General features: G+C 37.7%; 1 protein-coding gene across 1 annotated transcript; it reads right to left on the minus strand.

Annotated features, from left to right (window-relative positions):
• Nucleotides 1-2,284: 2,284 nt before the first annotated feature.
• Nucleotides 2,285-3,238, minus strand: LOC116078465 (vomeronasal type-1 receptor 4-like). The gene has a single exon (XM_031353703.1). It carries the CDS (start codon nucleotides 3,221-3,223, stop codon nucleotides 2,285-2,287), a length of 939 nt encoding a protein of 312 aa, XP_031209563.1. The 5' UTR covers nucleotides 3,224-3,238.
• Between the last annotated feature and the right edge of the window lie 19,082 nt (nucleotides 3,239-22,320).

The raw sequence follows: 22,320 nt of genomic DNA on the forward strand, positions 1-22,320 counted from the left end.
CAATTATTTATTATTATACCCACTCACCTATACATGCATAAATATAAAAATAAAACTATCAGAGTCCATTTCATGTTGCTTTTATGTATGTAATTTCAATGATTACAAACTGGTGTTAAAAACCAATTAAGGGGTTCTGCCCTGGTAAATCCTAATTCTCCCCCTCTCTTGACAGAAGAAACTATTAAAAAACAAGGCAGAGGTATTATAAAAAGTATACATTGATGATTGATAACTTTTTAAAAAAGAGTAGGATTTAAAAACCATCTGAAGAAACTGTTATTATATGTTCTAAAGCTCAGACAAGAAATGTTTGTGAACCAAAAAGTATGCACATTCATTCATACACATAAATTTTTTAGTCATGTACTGTGAGAACATTAGAAACTCCAAATGCCAATTATCATCTCTGTTAGAACAATTGTTACTGAACAATATACATATTTATTTTACTAACCTTTCTCTTTAGAACAAAGTGTACAAGCTTGGATAATTCCAGATGAGAAGAAACTTATTTATATCAAATGTCTACAATGTAGAGTATGTTGGTGAATTTGCACAGGTTGAGCACAGCAAAGCAGGTATGATCAAAGTTGTCAGGAACATGGATCAGAAGAATTCACATAGAAAGACAAGTAGTGAGATGGAGCTGGAACATAAAATGTTTCCTCCTGCACAGTATCATACTAAATGGCACTAAGTTTCCAATACCTGGTATTTGAGGAGACACTGAGAATGTCTCTAATACACAGAGTATATGGATCAAGAAAGCAAAGTGTTCTTGAGAATTAGTTTCATTGTTTTTAAGGTTTTTTTTCTTCTTTTTCTTTTATTTTTTTTGAGGCAGGGTTTCTCTGTGTAGCCCTGGCTATCCTGAAACTCTCTCTGTAGACCAGGCTGGCCTCGAACTCAGAAATCTGCCTGCCTCTGCCTCCCAAGTACTGGGATTAAAGGCATGCGCCACCACCACCCGGCTGTTTTTAAGTTTTGTACTCATGTTTGAGTGCCTCAGGATTCGAGAAGAGGACATTACATTCCTGGATTTGGAGTTACAGTCAGAGGTTAGCTAATGCATGGAGGTCTTTGGAATTTAACTTTATGCTTTGTGAGAAGAGAACAAATTTGTAACTGCTGAACCATCTCTTCAGCACTGAAGAGATTACTGTCTATGTTGATTATTTAATATTTACAGAGGTGAATTTTAACAGCAACATGTAGAAACAGAGAGACAATATAAAGCTCAAAATTGTAATAGTCAAATATAAATCATACATACAGAAATAAATTCTCTACATGAAGTGAAAATGGTTAAGATGATCTGTGCAATGAGTTTATAATGCCTGCTTGTTTTGCATTGATTCATGAGAAGACTCAGGTGGCAGGTTTGAGTCATATTTCATTACTTTCCATTTTAAAAATGTATGCAGATTTATACCCAAAGTAGAAAATTCCTCTGAGCTATGAGTGTGCCACTTGCACATTGAAAGATGTTAAAGGTATATGCCTGAATTCAAACTGTGGGTATGATTAGGGAAAGAATATACACTGTCATATACTAACAGGGGGAACAGTAAATGCAGGGCATTGCTGTACTTTCTATTTTAAAATAACAGGTTGCAGTTAGCATGCAGCAGAGCAAAGGAATATATATGATATAAACATAGATTCTCATCAAACAGGTATAGTATTTACTTCATAGTAAAACAACCCAAATCCAGAAAGCACAAGACAAAGGAATTTTGAGTTTTTTATTTAATTACCTTTACCTGAAAACTAAAGCTTTCTTTCTTTTTTTTTCCCTATAAACCTATCTTTATTTTTTTTTATTTTTTTATTTTTTTTATTTTAGATATTTTCTTTATTTACATGCGAATTTCTCCATTCCCAGTTTCCCCTCCAAAAAACAAAAAAACAAACAAAAACAAACCCCTGTTGCCTCCCCCCTCCCCATGCCTGCCACCCCGCCCTCTTAATTTTCACTAGCATTAATAGTTTAACTATGTCACATGATCATGCAAATATATAACTTGCTGTATAATGAAAATAGTTTAGATGTATCATTTTACTAGCTTGTGCACAAAATGACACACATAATTACACACACATGTACATACATACACACACACAAACACACACACACACACACACACACTTATTTGCAGCACAGGGATATGCATCCTTTCATGCAAAAGACTCCACAGTTACTTGTCATGACTCTTACTATTCAGACAATTCTTTCAGAATAATTCAATAACCATGTTAGAAGTGACCAGAAGTCTTCAGTTTAGCTCTTGGCTAGAGACTTTGGGAAAATATTCCATTTCAAGGGCAGACAGAAGCTGGATGCCCGAGAGTCATTGCTCATGAGGAGAAAGGGACAAACAGTGGGGAAAAACAAAGAGAACACTGCAGCTACATTTGTCAGAAACCAGCCCAGATTGTACATGATAGTTCCTAAGAGTTGACATAGAGAAGAGAATGTGTAAAAGGAGACAAACGTGCTAACCAGGAGAAGGATGGTTTTAGTGGCTCTGGATGCAGGAGAAGATTTGGAAGAAACATTTATCCCGGGCATTTGTTGCATCTTCTGCTTGTGCCTATACAGGGTTAGAACCATGAAGCCACTGGCATATAGCATGAGTCCTAGCAAAAGTATGTCAGGACCTGACACTAATGCTGCATACAGGATGTCACTGGTCAGATCATGACGCACAGCATAGCAATATATAAAAGATTTTAGGTTTGTTGTACTTTCATTGCTATATTTTGCCCTCATATGCACAAGATTTATACTGCTTATAATAAAATGAGTCACCCAGTTCAGGTACACAAAATAACCAATGCATTTGTGCATTTTTACTTTAAGCTCTGAATATCTGGAGTCCCTGGGACTGATCATGATGGCCTGAAAGACACTGAGGAAGGAAGTGCTGCCAATACAAACACCTCTACCTATTCTGCGAAAGGAGAAAATCAACTTGCATCCAACATCATTGAGGAAGTCTTTCAAGCCAAAAGCTGCCATTGTCTGGGGTATGCCGTGGAACAGTACTGTTAAGATGTTGCCTACAATCAAGTGCATCAGAACCCAGTCTGTAGACCTCAGCCTGTTCCTTGTTAAGTAAAGAAACATATGGTGGTAGAAGAGAGAGAAATTAGCCAAAATTCCAATGATAGTCTGAGACAAGATGATCGCTCCTATAGCCAGTTCACTGGCATCCATGTAGTCAGTTTCTCCTCTCACTGAGGATACTAAGTCAAAAGATAAGGCTGTGGACACCTGGAATGTATCACTGGATACACATTCACTATCCTAGATGAGTTCATCAGACATATTCAACCTGTAGGGCATCTTCCACTTTGGTATCAATAGTACAAATGAAAGCTACTGAATGTGGCACAAAGCACTCAAATAGCTGTATGTTCATACAGTCTTGAATATACAGAAAAGCGCAAATGTCCCCTTAACATGACAGGCACAAAGTATCTGTGCACGCTCATCTAATGTCTGAAACATGTCAATGACTACATTAAACAATTGGACAATAATCAAATGGAATACATGTAACTTTGTGAAATAAGCATAAACCCATGCAAAATGTGGTTAGATGACAACCAAATCAGTTTTAATTTAAGTCCCAGATAATCTCTTTATTGATACTCAAATAATGTGGTTTTCTAACTAATGAAATAAAAATTGAGTTTTGCAAATTAAGGGTATATTTCCAATATGCAATATGATAGTACAAATTCAAAAACTTACACTGGTGGAAATGTGATTCCTATAATAATAGATAATACTGTTTAGAATATTTTAGGCTCAGAGTGAAATGCAGGAGTGAGAGAAAAGGATATTCCAAAGAACCCAATTTTGTAGTCAGTCTTCCCATTTTTAACTTCCTTGAGAGAATGTTTTCTAACATGTGAACGAACAATTTAAACTTAATGGTTGAAGGCAGAAGAAACTATTTTTATAAATGCCTTCATTTAAATGCCCCTTGTTATGCCCTAAGTAAAAATTCCTGGCATCCTAATTAATTTGTGTATTTTCAAGCTTGTGAGCATTTTATTTCCATTAATTACATCCTCAATCTGAGGAAGAGGAAGTTTTGGTCAAATGACATCTTTATTCACAAGAAACTCCAGTCAAGCCTGCATTGCTTTATGAAGCACATTTTACTCATTATTACAAGCATAATGTTAAAATAGTTGTAAGCCTAGAAGTTCTGAAAATGTATTATGTTTATTAGATGAAAGTACAAGTTATTACTACTGTCAAATTGTTGCTTTGGGAACTTTTATATCTGATTTTATTTATGAAAATTATTACCAAATATTTCATGGAAACTTTGTACAAATCAGTGTACCACTTTACAATCTATAACACAAACAACATACTAACAAATCATCCTTTAATAGCTTATGACCAAGTCTATCACTGTCTACAGTACCCACTGTGTAGAAGAGCTAAAAGAAGACTAAAAACCTCATAGATATAAATTTCCCACAAAGTCAAACACTGTCACCAAACATAAAGAGCTTCCTTTATCAGGGGCCCTAGTGAAATTTCTTCATAAAAAAAAACTCTGCTTCCTTTTAGAGAAACATTGTATGACCCCATAAGCACCAGAATTCTCTTCCAATAGTGCAGAGCTCAGAAGTCACTAACAATAAAGATAACGATAAATTAGAACTGGAACGCAGTGCTTTTATAAACCCAGATTTCATTTCTCCTTGATCCATTTTTTAGGACTTCCTGTGTGACTTCTGTGGACTTGCCATAGTCCACATTGAGTCCAATGTCCTAATGTTCCCTATGATTACCTACCAATACTCACACATTTTACCTTTATTCCTCTGCTCTCAAATTGCAGTCTGTTATGCTCAGTTCACCCTTTCTCTTCCTAGGATGCTGATCTCATCATGATGGCCACAAAGAGGTCACATGGAAGGAAGCACCCTTTGTTTCAGATATATATTTATGATTCTGTGACCTCCCTTCCCTTCAGGCCTGCAATTATTATTTTACTTGCTATAGCAATGGACATTGCATGTAGTGTTGAGCAGGCAAGGATGTTGCTCTGAAGTTTTCTCCCTTGGTGACTATTAGCAAAGTAGAATTACAAGTTCCAGCTGTCAGTTCTTAAGAGAATATTGTAGATTTCAGAGAGGTTGTTATTTACTCTCTAGGTCACTAGATCTCACCTTTAGACTTGAGGAAATAATATGGACTGCCTGAGGTCTACAATTGAGATATGTATGTGTAATGTATTTCTTGTTTATTTGAGATGTTCTGTACACAAATATCATTATGCCTTCCTCATCTCAGGGGGTGTCATCATATATAGAGTGGGAGTTCAATGACATATTTTTTGATATTTTGAAAGTGAACCATAAAGTAAACCAGATGGTACAAATTCACAGTAGTATTTATTGAATAAATTCAAGTTGTCCAAAGTAATTTATTCTTACTTGCTTTTTATAACTATAACCAATGTTTAATTTTTATTTTATGAGAAAATCCCATTTATCATCTTTGTTTGGTTTTATTTTTTTCTTTTTTTTAAACTTTTATTGCATTATGATGAGAAAAGTTACATGATTTCAATTTATCTGAATTTGTTAACATTTAAAAATGTATTTTAATTAAATAGAATTGAATCACATTCTTGTTCCCCTTTTATAATACCACTCCTCCCATAGAACCTCCTTCAATACCTACAATATCTTTTTTGTCATATTCCTTAAAATTTATAAAATATAAACAATAAAAATAAGTATTTTAAAAGTTGTTTGATATAAAACAACAATTGATTTAACAGTCTTATGTAGATGCTTGTCTACAGCAATAGTGAAAATACATTTTTCTCAATATAAATTTTAAATAACTCCAAACATATTAGCTGTATACTTAAAAATAATACATCACTACTAGTATTTTCCTAAATGAACATGAATATATAAAGTGCTTTTGTTTGTTTTGTATTTAGTAGAGTTTAAAATCTTGGTTCTTACTGTGGTACAAGCCCAAAATAAGAACAATTTTTAGACATTGGTTTCATTGTAATAAGGCTGTATTTCAATGACCCTCACATCACCAAAGGATTTTACCTCCATGGTAGCTAAGCTGAGAGTTGATAGTTCTGCTACACCAAGAAATGAATTGTAGGCTCGATTTTTGGATACAGATTTCCTGCTATGGTCAAAGCTATTTGACTTGAGTGAGTGACTTTATTCTCAGCCCACAGAGAACAGGTTACATTCATTTAAGAAATGGTGTAGGTATTAAGATAGTCTATCCATAAAGTCATTCACCAGCTTTTTCAATGAACAATGGTTCTGCTTGGAGGGTGGCACAGACATTAGGTGAGGGTAAGAATTTGGTTCATTAGCTGTGATAATTTGGAAAAGCATTCATCTCAGAGAAAGAGTAACTTATAAAGTCTTCTTCTTCAGACTTGATACAAAAGTTACAAATGTCAAGCAAGGCATTCAGTCTCACTTTGTTGTTCTTTTACAAGCCACCTACCTAGTTAATCATCTATGTTTCTTTTGGGTATATAAATACTTTTGAAATATATAAGCTGTTCTGAAAACCATAGTATAGTGTAAAAACATAAAATAAATAATACTACTAATATAGAGGCTGAGGTAGGAGAAGCAAGATTTCAAGACCCCTATGTTGTACACAGAAAGACACTGTCACAAACAAACAAGCTGACAGTGTATATAGATTGTACAATGTTGGACCTATTTCTCCAATTGCCAAATTAGAGAGATCATTGGATGACAATCAACAAATTTCCAATTCCTCACATTATTGGATTTCAAACAATTAGGATATGTTGGTAATATTATTTTTAAAATTAATATATTAAGAAAAAGTAATTGTCACTTCCTGTTGTTTTTGTTGTAAGAGGTGGAATTAGGTTTGTATGGATTTGTTGAAAGATTACCTTCTTGCTTCTTCTAGGGTGTAGTTTTGCTCCTTATGTTGGTGTTTGCCATCTATTATCCTTTGTAGGACTGGATTTGTGGAAAGATATTGTGTAAATTTAGTTTTGTCATGGAATATCTTGTTTTCTCCATTTATGGTAGTTGAGAGTTTGGCTGGGTATAGTAGTCTGGGCTGGCATTTGTGTTCTTGTAGGGTCTGTATGACATCTGCTCAGGATCTTCTAGCTTTCATAATCTCTGGTGAGAAATCTGCCATAATCCTGATAGGCCTGCCTTTATATGTTACTTGCCTTTTTTCCCTTATTGCTTTTAAAATTCTTTCTTTGTTTAGTGCATTTGGTGTTTTGATTATTATGTGACAGGAGGAATTTCTTTTCTGGTCCAGTCTATTTGTAGTTCTGTAGGCTTCTTGTATGTTCATGGGCATATCTTTCTTTAGGTTAGGGAAGTTTTCTTCTATAATTTTGTTGAAGATATTTACTGGCCCATTACATTGGGAGTCTTCACTCTCTTCTATACCAATTATCTTTAGGTTTGGTCTTCTCAGTGCTTCCTGGATTTCCTGGATGTTTTGGGTTAGGAGCTTTTTGATTTTTGCATTTTTTTGACTGTTATGTCAATGTTTTCTAAGGTGTCTTCTGCCCCTGAGATTGTCTCTTCTATCTGTTGCATTCTGTTAGTGATGCTTGCATCTATGGCTCCTGATTTCTTTCCTAGGTCTTGTATCTCCAGGGTTGTCTCTCTTTCTAATTTCTTTATTGTTTCTATTTCTATTTTGAGATTCTGGATGGTTTTGCTCATTTTCTTCACCTGTTTGATTATGTTTTCCTGTAGTTATTTAAGGGATTTTTGTTTTTCCTTTTTAAGAGCTTCTAGCTCTTTACCTGTGTTCTCCTGTATTTCTTTGAGGATACTATTTATGTTTTTCTTAAGGTCCTCTATCATCATCATGAGAAGTGATTTTATATCTGAATCTTGCATTTACAGTGTGATGGTGTGTCCAGGACTTGCTATGGTGGGAGAATTGGGTTCTGATGATGGCAAGTGACCTTGGTTTGTGTTGTTTATTTTTTTATGCTTGCCCCCACCATCTGGTTAACTCTAGTGCTACCTGCCCTTGCTAAATCTGACTGGAGCCTGTCCTTCCTGTGATCCTGGTTATATCAGAACTCCTCAGAGTCAAGCTGTCTCTGTCCTGTGATTCTATGATCCTGGGATCCTGGGCTTGTTAGATCACCTGGGAGTGTGGCTTTCTCTGTGTGTTGTTGGACTGGCTGCAGAGCTTGTGCCCAAGGTCTGCTCAGAACACTAACCCAGACAGACAGGAAGGAACTGGGGTCACTGGGCTGGCGGAGTTCCTGTGTGCCTAGTCTTGCTGGTCCCAGTTACTCCAAGTGTTGGGACAGATGTTGGTTCCTCCTCACCTCTGATCCTGGGTATGTCAGAGTGCCTGGAAGTGGAGCTTCCTCTGGGTGTTGTGGGACTGGCTGCAGAGCTTGCACCCAAAGTCTGCTCTGGACCCCAGCCCAGACAGACTGGAAGGAACCCAAGTCACTGGGCTGGCAGAGTTCCTGTGTGCCTAGTCCTGCTGGTCCCAGTTACTCCCAGTGTTGGGACAGATATTGGTTCCTACTCACCTCTGATCCTGAGTGTATCAGAGCACCTGGGAGTGGAGCTTCCTCTGAGTGTTGTGGGACTGGCTGTGGAGCATGTGCCTAAGGTCTACTCTGGACCCCAGCCCAGACAGCTGTTTGGTATTATTAAATGAAGTGAAACACATTTTAAAAAGGGCTAATATGTATGTCTGATCAATTTTGGTATAAACAGGATGAATTATTAAATGAAATTTAATTAATTGATTAAAACAAATCTCATTTCCAGACAATACTATTTCTTTGTGAGTTATTGGTATGTAATGACTGAGGAACCAGAACATCAGAGGATGTTGATATTACTAGTGCTTGATGGTGATAACTAATTAGTAAGAGCACATTTCTGTGGCACCATTCACTAATGGTTCAGTGCATACAAAAATAAACATAAACTGTCCATAACATACTTTCACAATACCCTGCATGGTAGAGTGCTGACTTTCCAGACAAGTGCTGCTGACTGATTCAAGAGTGGTATGGCTGTTATGGGAGTAACCAGTCACTTAAAAACTAGATATGAAGCCTGTTTACTATTTGGGATTTCATATCTGATACAGTGAACTTAGTTAAAAGTCAGAGACTGGTAGTATTATGTCCAATTTCCTGAAGAACCACCAAACTGATTTCCAAAGTGGTTGTACCAGCTTGCAATTCCACCAGCAATGAAGGAGTGTTCCTCTTTCTCCACAACCTTGACAGCATCTGTCACCTGAGGTTTTGATCTTAGCCATTCTGACTGGTATGAGGCAGAATCTTGGGGTTGTTTTGATTTTCATTTCCCTGATGACTAAGAATGTTGAGCATTTCTTTAGGTGCTTCTCAGCTATTTGGTATTCCTCAGTTAAGAATTCTTTGTTGGGGCTGGTATCCTGAGTGAACCTTGGGCACAAGCACTGCAGCCAGTCCCACAACACCCAGAGGAAGCTCCACTCCCAGATACTCTGACACTCTCAGGATCAGAGGTAAGGAGGACCCAACATCTGTCCAAACACCTGGAGGAACAGGGAACAGTGGGACCAGGCACACAGGAACTCCTCCAGCAGAGTGGCTCAGGTTCCTTACAGTCTCTCTGGGCTGATGTCCTGAGTGGACCTTGGGCGCAAGCTCTGCAGCCAGTCCCACAACACCCAGAGGAAGCTCTGCTCCCAGGCATTCTGACACTTTCAGTATCAGAGGTGAGGAGGACTCAACATCTGTCCCAACACTAGGAATAACTGGGACCTGCAGGACCAGGCAAACAAGAACTCTGCCAACAGAGTGGCTTGGGTTCCTTCTGGTCTCTCTGGGCTGGTGTCCTGAGCAGATCTTGGATGAAAGCTATGCAGCCTGTCCCACAGCACCCAGAGGAAGCTGCTGCACTCCCAGGTGCTCTAACATGCTCAGACTCACAGGATCCCAGAATCATAGGGTCACAGAGATTGCCTTACTCTGAGGAGTTCTGATACAGCCAGGATCACAGGAAGGACTGATTTCAGTCAGATTTAGCAAGGGCAGGTAGCATTAGAGATAACTAGATGGCAGGGGGCAAGCATAAGAAAATAAATAACACAAACCAAGGTTACTTGGCATCATCAGAACCCTATTCTCCCACCATAGCAAGTCCTGGACACACCATCACACTGGAAAAGCAAAATTCAGATCTAAAATCACTTCTCATGATGATGATACAGGACCTTAAGAAAGACATAAATAGCACCCTCAAATACAGGAGAACACAGGTAAAGAGACAGAAGCTCTTAAAGAGGAAACACAAAAGAACTACAGGAAAACGCAATCAAACAGGTGAAGGAAATGAGGAAAACCATCCAGAATCTAAAAATGGAAATGGAAAAAAAACAAGAAACTAGAAAGAGACAACCCTGGAGATATAAAAACTAGGAAAGAAATCAGGAGTCATAGATGAAAGCATCACCAACAGAATACCAGAGATAGAAGAGAGAATCTCAGGAGCAGAAGACACCACAGAAAACATTGACACAACAGTCAAAGAAAATGAAAAAAAGCAAAAAGCTCCTAACCTAAAACATCCAGGAAATCCAGGACACATCGAGAAGACGAAACCTAAGGATAATTGGTATAGAAAAGAGTGAAGATGCCTAATGTAATGGGCCAGTAAATATCTTCAACAAAATTATAGAAGAAAACTTCCCTAACCTAAAGAAAGGGATGCCCATGAACATACAAGAAGCCTACAGAACTCCAAATAGACTGGACCAGAAAAGAAATTCCTCCCATCTCATAATAATCAAAACACCAAATGCACTAAACAAAGTAAGAATTTTAAAAGCAGTAAGGGAAAAAAGGCAAGTAACATATAAAGGCAGGCCTATCAGAATTACAGCAGACTTCTCACCAGAGACTAGGAAAGCTAAAAGATCCTGGGCAGATGTCATACAGACCCTACAAGTACACACATGCCAGCCCAGGCTACTATACCCAGCAAAACTCTCAATTACCATAGATGGAGAAAACATGATATTCCATGACAAAACTAAATTTACACAATATCTTTCCACAAATCCAGCCCTACAAAGGATAATAGATGAAAAACATCAACATAAGGAGCAAAACTACACCTTAGAAGAGGCAAGAATGTAATCTTTCAACAAATCCATACAAATCTAATTCTACATCTTACAACAAAAACAACAGAAAGTGACAATTACCTTTTCTTAATATCTTAATATGAAAATTAATATTATCAACATATCCTAAGTGATTGAAATCTAAAAATATGAGGAATTAGAAATTTGTTGATTGTCATCAAATGGTCTCTCTAATTTGGTAATTGGAGAAATGGGTCCAATATTGTACAATCTATATGTACTTTCAACTTGTTTGTTGCAGTGTCTTTCTGTGTACAACATAGGGGTCTTGAAATCTTGCTTCTCCTACCTCAGCCTCTCTATTAGTAGTATTGTTTATTTCATGTTTTTACACTATACTATGCTTTCAGAACAGCTTATATATTTCAAAAGTATTTATATGCCCAAGGAAGATATAGACAATTAACTTGTGAGGTGGCTTCTAGGAAAGAGAACAACAAAGAGTGAGACTGAATGCCTTGCTTGACATTTTTAACTCTTGTATCAAGTTTGAAGAAGAGGACTTTATAAGTTACTCTTGCTCTGAGATGAATGCTTTTCCAAATTATCACAGCCAATGAACCAGATTCTTACCCACACCTAATGTCTGTGCCACCGTCCAAGGAGAACTACTGTTCATTGAAACAGTTGGTGAATGACTTTATGGATAGACTATCTTAATACACACCATTTCTTAAATGAAAGTAACCTGTTCTCTGTGGGCTGAGAATAAAGTTACTCACTCAAGTCAAATAGTTTTGACCACAGCAGGTAGTCTATATCCAAAAATCGTGCCTACAATTCATTCCTTGGCACAGCAGAACTCTCAACTCTCAGCTTAGCTATGATGGAGGTAAAATCTTTCAGTGATTTGAGCGTCATTGACGTACAGCCTTATTACAATGAAATCCAATGTCTAAAAATTGCTCTTATTTTGGCTTGTATCACAGAAAGAGCCAAGACTTTAAACTGTACTAAATACAAAACAAACAAACAGAAAGACTTTATATATTTATGTTCATTTAAGAAAATACTAGTAGTGATGTATTATTTTGAAATATACAGTTAATATGTTTGGAGTTATTTGAAATGTATACTGAGAAAAATGTATGTATTTTCCGTATTGGTGTAGACAAGCACCTACATAACACTGTTAAATTGGTTGTTGTTTTATATCAAACAACTTTTCTAGTACTCATTTTTATTGTTATAAAATTTTATAAATTTTAAGGAATATGACAAAAAAGATATTGTAATTATTGAAGAGGGGTTCTCTGGGAGAAGTTGGGGTACAAAAGGGAAACCAAAATGTGATTTAATTCTATTTACTTAAAAATATGTTTTTATATGTTAAAAATTCCGACAAATTGAAATCATGTAACACTTCTCATCATAATGCAATAAAAGTTAAAAAGAAACAAAGAAAGAAAGAAAGAAAGAGAATTCTTTGTTTAGCTCTGTACTCCATTTTTAAAGAGGAGCCAGCCCTACCACTCCTGGGCATATACCCAGAAGATCCTCCAAGATGCAATAAGCACACATGCTCCACTATGTTCATAGCAACCTTATTTATATTAGCCAGAAGCTGGAAAGGACCCAGATGTCTCTCAATAGAGGAATGGATACAGAAAATGTGGTATTTTACACAATGAAGTACAACTAAGCTATTAAAAACAATGAATTCATGAAATTCTTAGGGAAATGGATGGATTTGGAGAATATCATCCAGAGTGACATAACCCAAGCACAAAAGCACACACATGTTATGCACTCTCTGATAAGTGGATATTAGCCCAGAAGCTCAGAATATCCAAAATACAATCCACAAACCCCAAGAAACTCAAGAAGAAGGAAGACCAAAGTGTGCATGCTTTGTTTCTTCTTAGAAGGGGGGACAAAATACCCATCGAAGGAGTTGCAGAGACAAAGTATGAAGCAGAGTCTGAAGGAAAGACAATCCAGAGACTGCTCCCTGGCAGAATCCTTCCCATATTCAATCACCAAACCCAGACACCATTGTGAATACCAGCAAGTGCTGGTTGACAGGAGCCAGATATAACTGTCTTCTGAGAGGCTCTGCCAGTGCCGGACTAATACAAAAGTACAGGATCACAGCCATCCATTGGACTGAGCACAGAGTCCTCAATGAAAGACCTAGAGAAAGGTCCCAAGGAGCTGAAGGGTTTGCAGCCACTTAGGACATACAAGCAATATGAACTAACTTGGAAACTCACAGCTCCCAGGGACTAAACCACCAACCAAACACACATGGTGGGACTCATGGCTCTAGCAGTATATGTATAGCAGAGGATGGCCTAGTCAGTCATCAGTGGGAGAAGAGGCCCTTGGTTCTGTAAAGGTTCTATGCCACTTTCCCGTTGAAGGCTCTATATTCCCCTCTGTGTATGGGAATGCCAGGGTCAGGAAGCAGGAGAGGGTGGGTTGGAGAGCAGTGTGAGGGGAAAGAGAAAAGTTTTTTTTGTTTGTTTTGTTTTTTTTCTGGAGGGGAAACTGGGAGAGGAATTACCATTTGAAATGTAAGTAAAGAAAATATTTAATAAAAAAAAAAGTCAGAGACTGAGGATATCATAGGTCCTATGTTGAATCTACTGTTATTTTCTTCAACAGTCAGTCATGTTTTTAAACCTTCTTTTAAACATATTTGTAACCATGTATTCATCCTCTCCATGTTTTGTTAAGTTTATTTTGTTTTTGAGTTTTCTAAGGCAGAGATGAAAAGGACTATTCATTTTTTAATTTATGTTTATATCTGAGGGTAGTATCTAGGCTTTTTCATATTACCAGGCAAAGTCACAATGCAGGGAACCGTTTAACAGGGACAGAATAGCTAGAAAGAAAAATCTCTATGGTTCACAAAATAGTTGACTAGAGAATGTATAACTATTCCATGTAATATTGTACAATATGTCTGCTTCCTTACTGTAATGGAAGTTCTGTATCCCTTGAAACAACTAACCAAGCTGAGTAAACTTATTGTAGAATACCATTTTACATTCAGCAAATAGTGGGAAACCAACAGGAAATTTTTTTCTCTAAGAAGTTTGGAATAATAAATGGGATCTACCACAGGTTGCATACTTTTAAATGTAATAACTGATGGACTAAAAGGAATATTGCATACCATGAAGATAATGCATTTAAGACTACATCAAAAGTACATGTGGCCTTTTGTCATAGTTTTTTTTGGATAGCTTTGATGAAATACCAAAAGAAAATTCAGAAGGAAGCTTGTAGAGTGCATCATGAGGAGATATGAGAGCATACTAAAGGTCAGAGGACTAGGGGCATGCTAAAGGTCAGAGGACTAATTGAAGCAGTCATATCTATCTACCACATGGGTCCTGGGATGACTTAAAGTTATCAGGTTTACAGCCTCACTCTATTAACATAGGCCTAGTCAGAAAGCTTCTAGCCTCCAAACAATGTACAATCTTATCTAGGCCTAGATTGTTTTCAGCCTGAGACTTACTGCTGAATAATCTCTCTCCTTTTTTGGTCTTTCTGAACTCTAGCTGGATGGGCAGCTCAGTTTTTCTGGCTCTATCTCCTCTTGAAGCTGACTGATTCATTCTGGCTTCTCTATCTTACCCTCAAACTAACTATGGCCATCTATTCTAATCTTTTGAGTTCCATCTCATTTTCTGGCTCATTCTGTCTTTGCTTTTGTCTAGGTTGTTCTCTCTTGAAATTGTCTCTGTACAACGCTCCCTGTAAAACTACTTTATTTTCTTCTTTTCTTTTTCCCTGAATTGCTCTCTTTAGTAGCTTCCCTTCCCAATCTCTTCTCATGAGACTTGGGTATATCCTAGTCAGTTAAATCTTTCTCTATTCATCACTTTGTCTGCCACTCAATTAGATATAAGTTTTAAACATCTATGCTTCTGTTGTCAAACTAAATTCACCTTCATTTTTGTGGATTAGAGGTATATACTAACAGGGTCTGTCTGTTTTCAGCCAGGGGGATTAAAGTTGTGTGCTAAGGGATGAGCCATACCACAACTAAAAACAGTTTTTGTTTCACAATCTCAGGGTTCACAGTGTGATTGAATATCCAGCAACAAATGTTTTTTAGTTCCCTACAGTGAAAGGTTGCATTTTTCTCTCATATAACAAGTAACAAAAAAGTGTGAGAAAAGTAAAGGAACTTCTGTTGTTATACCTCTAACCAGGGAGCATGCAGTAGCTGGACCTAGATCCCCTATAACTTCTTTTTGCAAATGTTCAGTTTGGTCTTCATCTGAGACCCCTAACAATTGAGCAGTGGCTGATTCCATCAATGTTTCCCTTTACCTGGAATGCCTAGTTTAGTCTCAGTGAAAGAGGATGTGACTAGTCCTACTGGGACTAGATGCAACAGTGTGGACTGATACACAAGCCAGGCTCCCCTTTGCTGAGGACAAAAGGTATAGTCAATGGAGTGAGGCATTTGTAATGGTGGGACTGAGAAGAGAGGAAGGAGGAGAGCTGTGATAAGGATGTAAAGTGAATAATGAAAAAGGTCAATGGTAAACTGAAGAACTGTCTTTATAGAAGTTCCTGGTAGAAAGCACGAGGATATTGGTAGAAAGTTAACCAAATTTTTCACATTCTAAAATATTCAATTATTCTCAAAATGTTTCTTAAAAAACTGTTTTTATTAAGAAAAAATTTATTCTCATATTTACTACTATATTAAACCCGAGTATAAGAAGAAATACCTTAATGCATATATGGTCATTCATTTATAAATGTGTTTAGTCAGACCCCGTGACTCAGACGAGATCAACATTTTCTCCCGCTGATGACTTGCTAAAGTGGGACCAGCTAGGAGGCACAGGAAGCAGAAGCATCAGAGCAGCCAGGACAGGGCCCTTCCTGGATCCATCTGCGCCCAAGAGGGACTGCTGATACACAGCCCTCTGTGCACGGAAATTACCAGGAGAGAGCAGATCTCCCAGAAGTGCTGACACAGGCTTAAAGACCCGCAGGAGTAACAAGCTCCAGCCAGAGACAGCAAGAACATCTAACACCAGAGATCAACAGATGGCAAAAGGCAAACACAAAAATCTTACCAACAGAAACCAAGACTCCTTGGTATCATCAGAACCCAGTACTCCCACCACAGCAAGTCCTGGATATCCCAACAAGCTGGAAGGGCAAGATTTGGATCTAAATTCATATCTCATGAAGCTGATAGAGGGACTTAAGAAGGACATAAAACTCCCTTAAAGAAGTACAGGAGAACACGAGTAAACAAGTAGAAGCCCTTAAAGAGGAAACAAAACATCCCTTAAAGAATTACAGGAATGCACAACCAAACAGGTGAAGGAATTGAACAAAACCATCTAGGATCTAAAAATGGAAGTAGGAACAATTAAGAATTCACAAAGAGAGACAGTTCAAGAGATAGAAAACCTAAGAAAGAAGTCAGGAGGCATAGATGTAAGCATCACCAACAGAATATAAGAGAAGAAGAGAGAATCTCAGGTGCAGAAGATACCATAGAAAACATTGACTCAACAGTCAAAGAAAACATAAAATGCAAAAAAAATCATAACCCAAAATACCCAGGAAATCCAGGATACAATGAGAAGACCAAACCTAAGGATAATGGGTGTAGAAGAGAGTGAAGACTTCCAACTTAAAGGGCCAGTAACTATCTTCAACAAATGCACAAGACAAAGAAAGAATATTAAAAACAGTGAGGGAAAAAGGTCAAGTAAAATATAAAGGAAGACCTATCAGAATTACACCAGATTTCTCACCAGAGAATATCAAAGCCAGAAGATCCTAGACAGATGTCATATCGACCCTTAGAGAAGAAAAATGTCATCCCAGGCTACTATACCCATCAAAACTCTTAATTATCATAGATGGAGAAACTAAAGTATTCCATGACAAAACCAAATTTACACAATATATTTTCACAAATTCAGCCCTTCAAAAGAAGATAAATGGAAAACTCCAAAACAAGGAGGGAAACTACATCCTAAAAAGTGAAGAAAGTAATCTTTCAACAAAACTAAAAGAAGATAGCCACATGAAAAGAATTCCAACTCTAACAGCAAAACTACCTGAAGCAAGAATTAAATTTCCTTAACATCTATTAATATCAATGGACTCATTCCCCAATAAAAAGACATAGACTAACAGACTGGTTACATAAACATGACCCACCATTTTGCTGCATACAGGATACTCACCCCAATGACAAACACAAACACTACCACAGAGTAAAAGGCTGGAAAAAAATTTCTAAGCAAATGGCCCCAAGACACTCTTTGGAATAGCCATTCAAATATCAAATAAAAATTGACTTTCAGCCTAAAGTTATCAAAAAGATAAGGAGGGGACACTTCATACTTATTAAAGGTAAAATCTACCAAGATGAACTCTCAATTCAGAACATATATGCTCCAAATGCAAGGATATCCACATTCATAAATGAAACTTTACTAAAGCTCAAAGCACACATTGCACTGCACACAATAATAGTGGGAGACTTCAACACCACAATCTCATCAGGAAACAGAACATGAAAACAGAAATTAAAGAAAGACACAGTAAAACTAACAGAAGTTATGGAACAAATGGATTTAATAGATATCTATAGAACATTTTATCCTAAAATAAAAGGATATACCTTCTTCTCAGCACTTCATGGTACCTTCTCCAAAACTGTCCATATAATAAGTCAAAAAAAGAGGCCTCAACAGATTCAAGGAGATTGAAACAATTCCTTGCATCCTATTAGATCACCACTGACTAATGCTGCTCCTCAATAACAACATAAACAATAGAAAGCCCACATACATGTGGAAGCTTAGCAATATTCTATTCAATGATAACTTGGTCAAGGAAGAAATAAAAAAAGGAATTAAGGACTTTTTAGAGTTTAATGAAAATGAAACCACAACATACTCAAATGTATGTGGCACAATGGAAGCAGCCCTAAGAGGAAAACTCATAGCTCTTGTAAGATTCAGAGAGCCAAGTCTTACGTCCAGGATGTTGTCCCACTTACAAAGACACAGAGACAGAGATTGATGCAATAAGCAAGAGGTTTAATAATGATTTAGTATACTGGGGTCGTCCCACAATCTGGGCAAAGATGACCAGGAGGAACATAAACACACACTCTTTATACCCTTCCAGAACATAGGTTTACAGCATGAGTTGGTTATCTTTCCCAGTGTTCTCTGTTTCCATTGACCTTTGTGCCTCAGGTGAGTAGGAGATACCTGTTGTACACAGAAAGGGAAGGGGGAGATCCACCCCTTATTGGGGACGTTTCCTGGAACTGGGCATTATTCCCCTCAATTAGGCCATCTCCTGGGGATATATGAGTGATCAGTAAACTCTTTTGAAGCTCTCTGACTTTAAGCTTGATGGACATTCTTCAGCTTCCCAGTATTTTTATGAGGTGTCTATGTTTGCTCAGTTCTTACCCTCTGAGTGCCTCCAAAAAGAAACTGGAGAGAGCACACACTAGCAATTTGACAGCACATCTGAAAGCTCTAGAACAAAAAGAAGCAAATTCACCCAAGAGGAGTTGACAGCAGGAAATAATGAAACTCAGGGCTGAAATCAACCAAATGGAAAGAAAAAGAACTATACAAAGAATCAACCAAACCAGTAGGTGGTCCATTGAGAAAATCATCAAAATAGATAAACCCTTAGCCAGACTGAGGGCACAGAGACAGTATCCTAATTTAAAAAATCAGAAATGAAAAGAGAGATATAACAAGAGAAACTGAGGAAATCCAAAAAATCATGAGATCCTACTACAAAAGCCTATACTCAACAAAACTGGAAAACCTGGATGAAGTGGCCAACTTTCTAGACAGATACCAGGATCCAAAGTTAAATCAAATTCAGATAAATGATCTAAACAGTCCCATATCTGCTAACAAAATAGAAACAGTCATTAATACTCTTCCAACCAAAAAAAGCTCAGGACCATATGGGTTTAGTGCAGAGTTTATCAGACCTCCAAAGAAAATCTAATATCAATACTCCTCAAACTATTCCACAAAATAGAAACAGAAGGTACTCTACCCAATTCATTCTATGAAGCTACAATTACTCTAATACTTAAACCCCACAAAGGCCCAACAAAGAAAGAAAACTTCAGACCAATTTCCCTTATGAATATCCATACAAAAATACTCAAAAAACTTCTCACAAACTGAATCCAAGAACACATCAAAATGATCATCCATCATGTTCAAGTAGGCTTCATCCCAGGCATACAGGGATGGTTCAACATATGGAAATCCATTAATGTAATTCACTATATAAAGAAACTCAAATTTCATTAGATGCTGAGAAGATATTTGACAAAATCCAACACCCTATTCATGATAAAAGTATTGGAAAGATCAAGAATTCAATGCCCAAACCTAAACATAGTAAAAGCAATATACAGCAAACCAGTAGCCAACATCAAACTAAATGGAGAAAAACTTGAAGCAATCCCACTAAAATCAGTGACTAGGCAAGGCTGCCCACTCTATCCCTACCTAGTCAATATTATACTTGAAATCTTATCCAGAGCAACTAGACAACAAAAGGAGATCAAATTGATACAAATTGAAAAGGAAGAAGTCAAATTATCACTATTTGCTGATGATATGATAGTATATTTAAGTGACCCCAAAAATGCCACCAGAGAGCTCCTAAAGCTGATAAACAGCTTCAGCAAAGTAGCTGGATATACAATTAACTCAAGTAAATCAGTGGCCTTCCTCTACACAAAGGATAAACAGGCTGAGAAAGAAAGTAGGGAAAAAACACCTTTCACAATGGTTACAAATAATATAAAATACCTTGGTGTGACTCTAAGTAAGCAAGTAAAAGATCTGTATGTGTGCCCTTTCCCCAGCCTGGTGCAGGCTGATTCAGACCTTGCTCTGCCACAGTCAGCTAACCCAGCTAGGGAGGAGCCTTCCTACCTAGGTGAAGTCTATTGTCCTGCCACTTCTGTAGCTTCCTGAAAGAAGCCACCACCTGCTGAGTTACTGAGCCTATCTGCCTGACAAGTTCCTGACAACCAACAAGAAGCTGGTGAGGAGGTGAGATCCTGGAATTGAGGGGATAAATCTTCTCCCAATATATACTCAGACTCCTAAGTAAACATTGGGCCTTGATCAGAAACTTGTCTTGGCCTCATTTTTTATCTGTTCTCGCTGTCTTCCCATGTAGCCCCATGTTTCCATTCAGCCAACCTAGTTCATGTAGCCAGTGATGGCTAAACTGTATGACAAGAACTTCAAGTCTCTGAAGAAGGAAACTGAAGATCTCAGAGGATGGAAAGATCTCCCATGCTCATGGATTGGCAGGATTAATATAGTAAAAATGGACATGTTGCCTAAAGCAATCTACAGATTCAATGAAATCCCCATCAAAACTCCAACTCAATTCTTCACAGACTTGGAAAGAGCAATCTACAAATTCATCTGTAATAATAAAATATCTTGGATAGCGAAAACTATTCTCAACAATAAAAGAACCTCTGGTGGAATCACCATCACTGACCTTAAGCTTTACTACAGAGCAATCTTGATAAAAACTGCATGGTATTGGTATAGTGACAGGCTGGTGGATCAATGGAATAAAATTGAGGACCAAGAAATGAACCTACACACCTATGGTCACTTGATCTTTGACAAAGGAGCTAAAGCCATTCAGTGGGGAAAAAAGACAGCATTTTCAACAAATGGTGCTGGCTCAACTGGCAGTTAGCATGTAGAATAATGCAAATTGATCCATTCTTATCTCCTTGGACAAATCTCAAGTCCAAGTGGTTCAAGGACCTCCACATCAAACCAGATACACTGAAACTAACAGAAAAGAAACTGGAGAAGAGAACTCAGGCACATGGGCACAGGGGAAAATGTCCTGGACTGAACACCAATAGCTTATGCTCTAAGATCAAGAATTGACAAATGGGAACTTATAAAATTACAAAGCTTCTGTAAGGCAAAGGACACTGTCAATAGGACAACATGTCAACCAACAGATTGGGAAAAGATCTTTACCAACCCTACATCTGATAGAGGGTTAATATCCAATATACGTAAAGAACTCCAGAAGTTAGACTCCAGAGAACCAAATAACCCTATTAAAAATGGGGTACAGAGCTAAACAAAAAATTCTCAACTGAGGAATACCAAATGGCTGAGAAGCACCTAAAGAAATGTTTAATATCCTTAATCATGAGGGAAATGCAAATCAAAACAACCCTGAGATTCCACCTCACACCAGTCAGAACGGTTAGGATAAAAAACTCAGGTGACAGCAGATGCTGGAGAGGTTGTGGAGAAAGAGGAACATTACTTCATTGCTGGTGGGATTGCAAACTGGTACAACCACTCTGGAAATCACTTGGGCACTTCCTCAAGAAATTGATCATAGTACTACCAGAGGACCCAGCTATACCACTCCTGGGCATATACCCAGAAGATGCTCCAACAGGCAACTAACAATACATGCTCCACTATGTTCATACCAACCTTATTTATAATAGCCAGAAACTGGAAACAACCCAGATGTCCCTCAACAAAGGAATGGATTACAAAATGCGGTACATTTACACAATGGAGTACTACTCAGCTATTAAAAACAATGAATTTATGAACTTCTTAGGGAAATGGATGGATCTTAAGGATATCTTCCTGAGTGAGATAACCCAACCGTAAAAGAACACACATGTCATGCACTCTCTGATAGGTCGATTAATATTAGCACAGAAGCTCAGAATACCCTAAATACAATCCACAAACCACAAGAAACTCAAGAAGAAGGAAGACTAAAGTGTGCATACTTCTATTATTTTTAGAAAGGGAAACAAAATGCCCATGGAAGAAGTTGCAGAGACAAAGTATGGCGCAGAGACTGAAGGAAGGACAATCCAGAGACTGTTCCACCTCGGAATCCTTCCCATATTCAATCACCAAACCCAGACTCTATTGTGGATGCCAGCAAGTGCTGGCTGACAGGAGCCTGATATAGCTGTCTCCTGAAAGGCTTTGACAGTGCCCAATTTATGCAGAAGTAGAGGCTCACAGGGTCCCCAATGAAGGAGCTAGAGAAAGGACCCAAGGAGCTGAAGGGTTTACAGCCCC

The sequence above is a fragment of the Mastomys coucha genome, unplaced genomic scaffold (assembly GCF_008632895.1).
Source record: "Mastomys coucha isolate ucsf_1 unplaced genomic scaffold, UCSF_Mcou_1 pScaffold5, whole genome shotgun sequence".
In the NCBI taxonomy this organism is placed as follows: Eukaryota; Metazoa; Chordata; class Mammalia; order Rodentia; family Muridae; genus Mastomys; species Mastomys coucha.

Bases quoted from the DNA above. Each gene is read 5' to 3' on its own strand.
- LOC116078465 (XM_031353703.1), bottom strand. From the start codon at position 3,223: ATGGATGCCAGTGAACTGGCTATAGGAGCGATCATCTTGTCTCAGACT.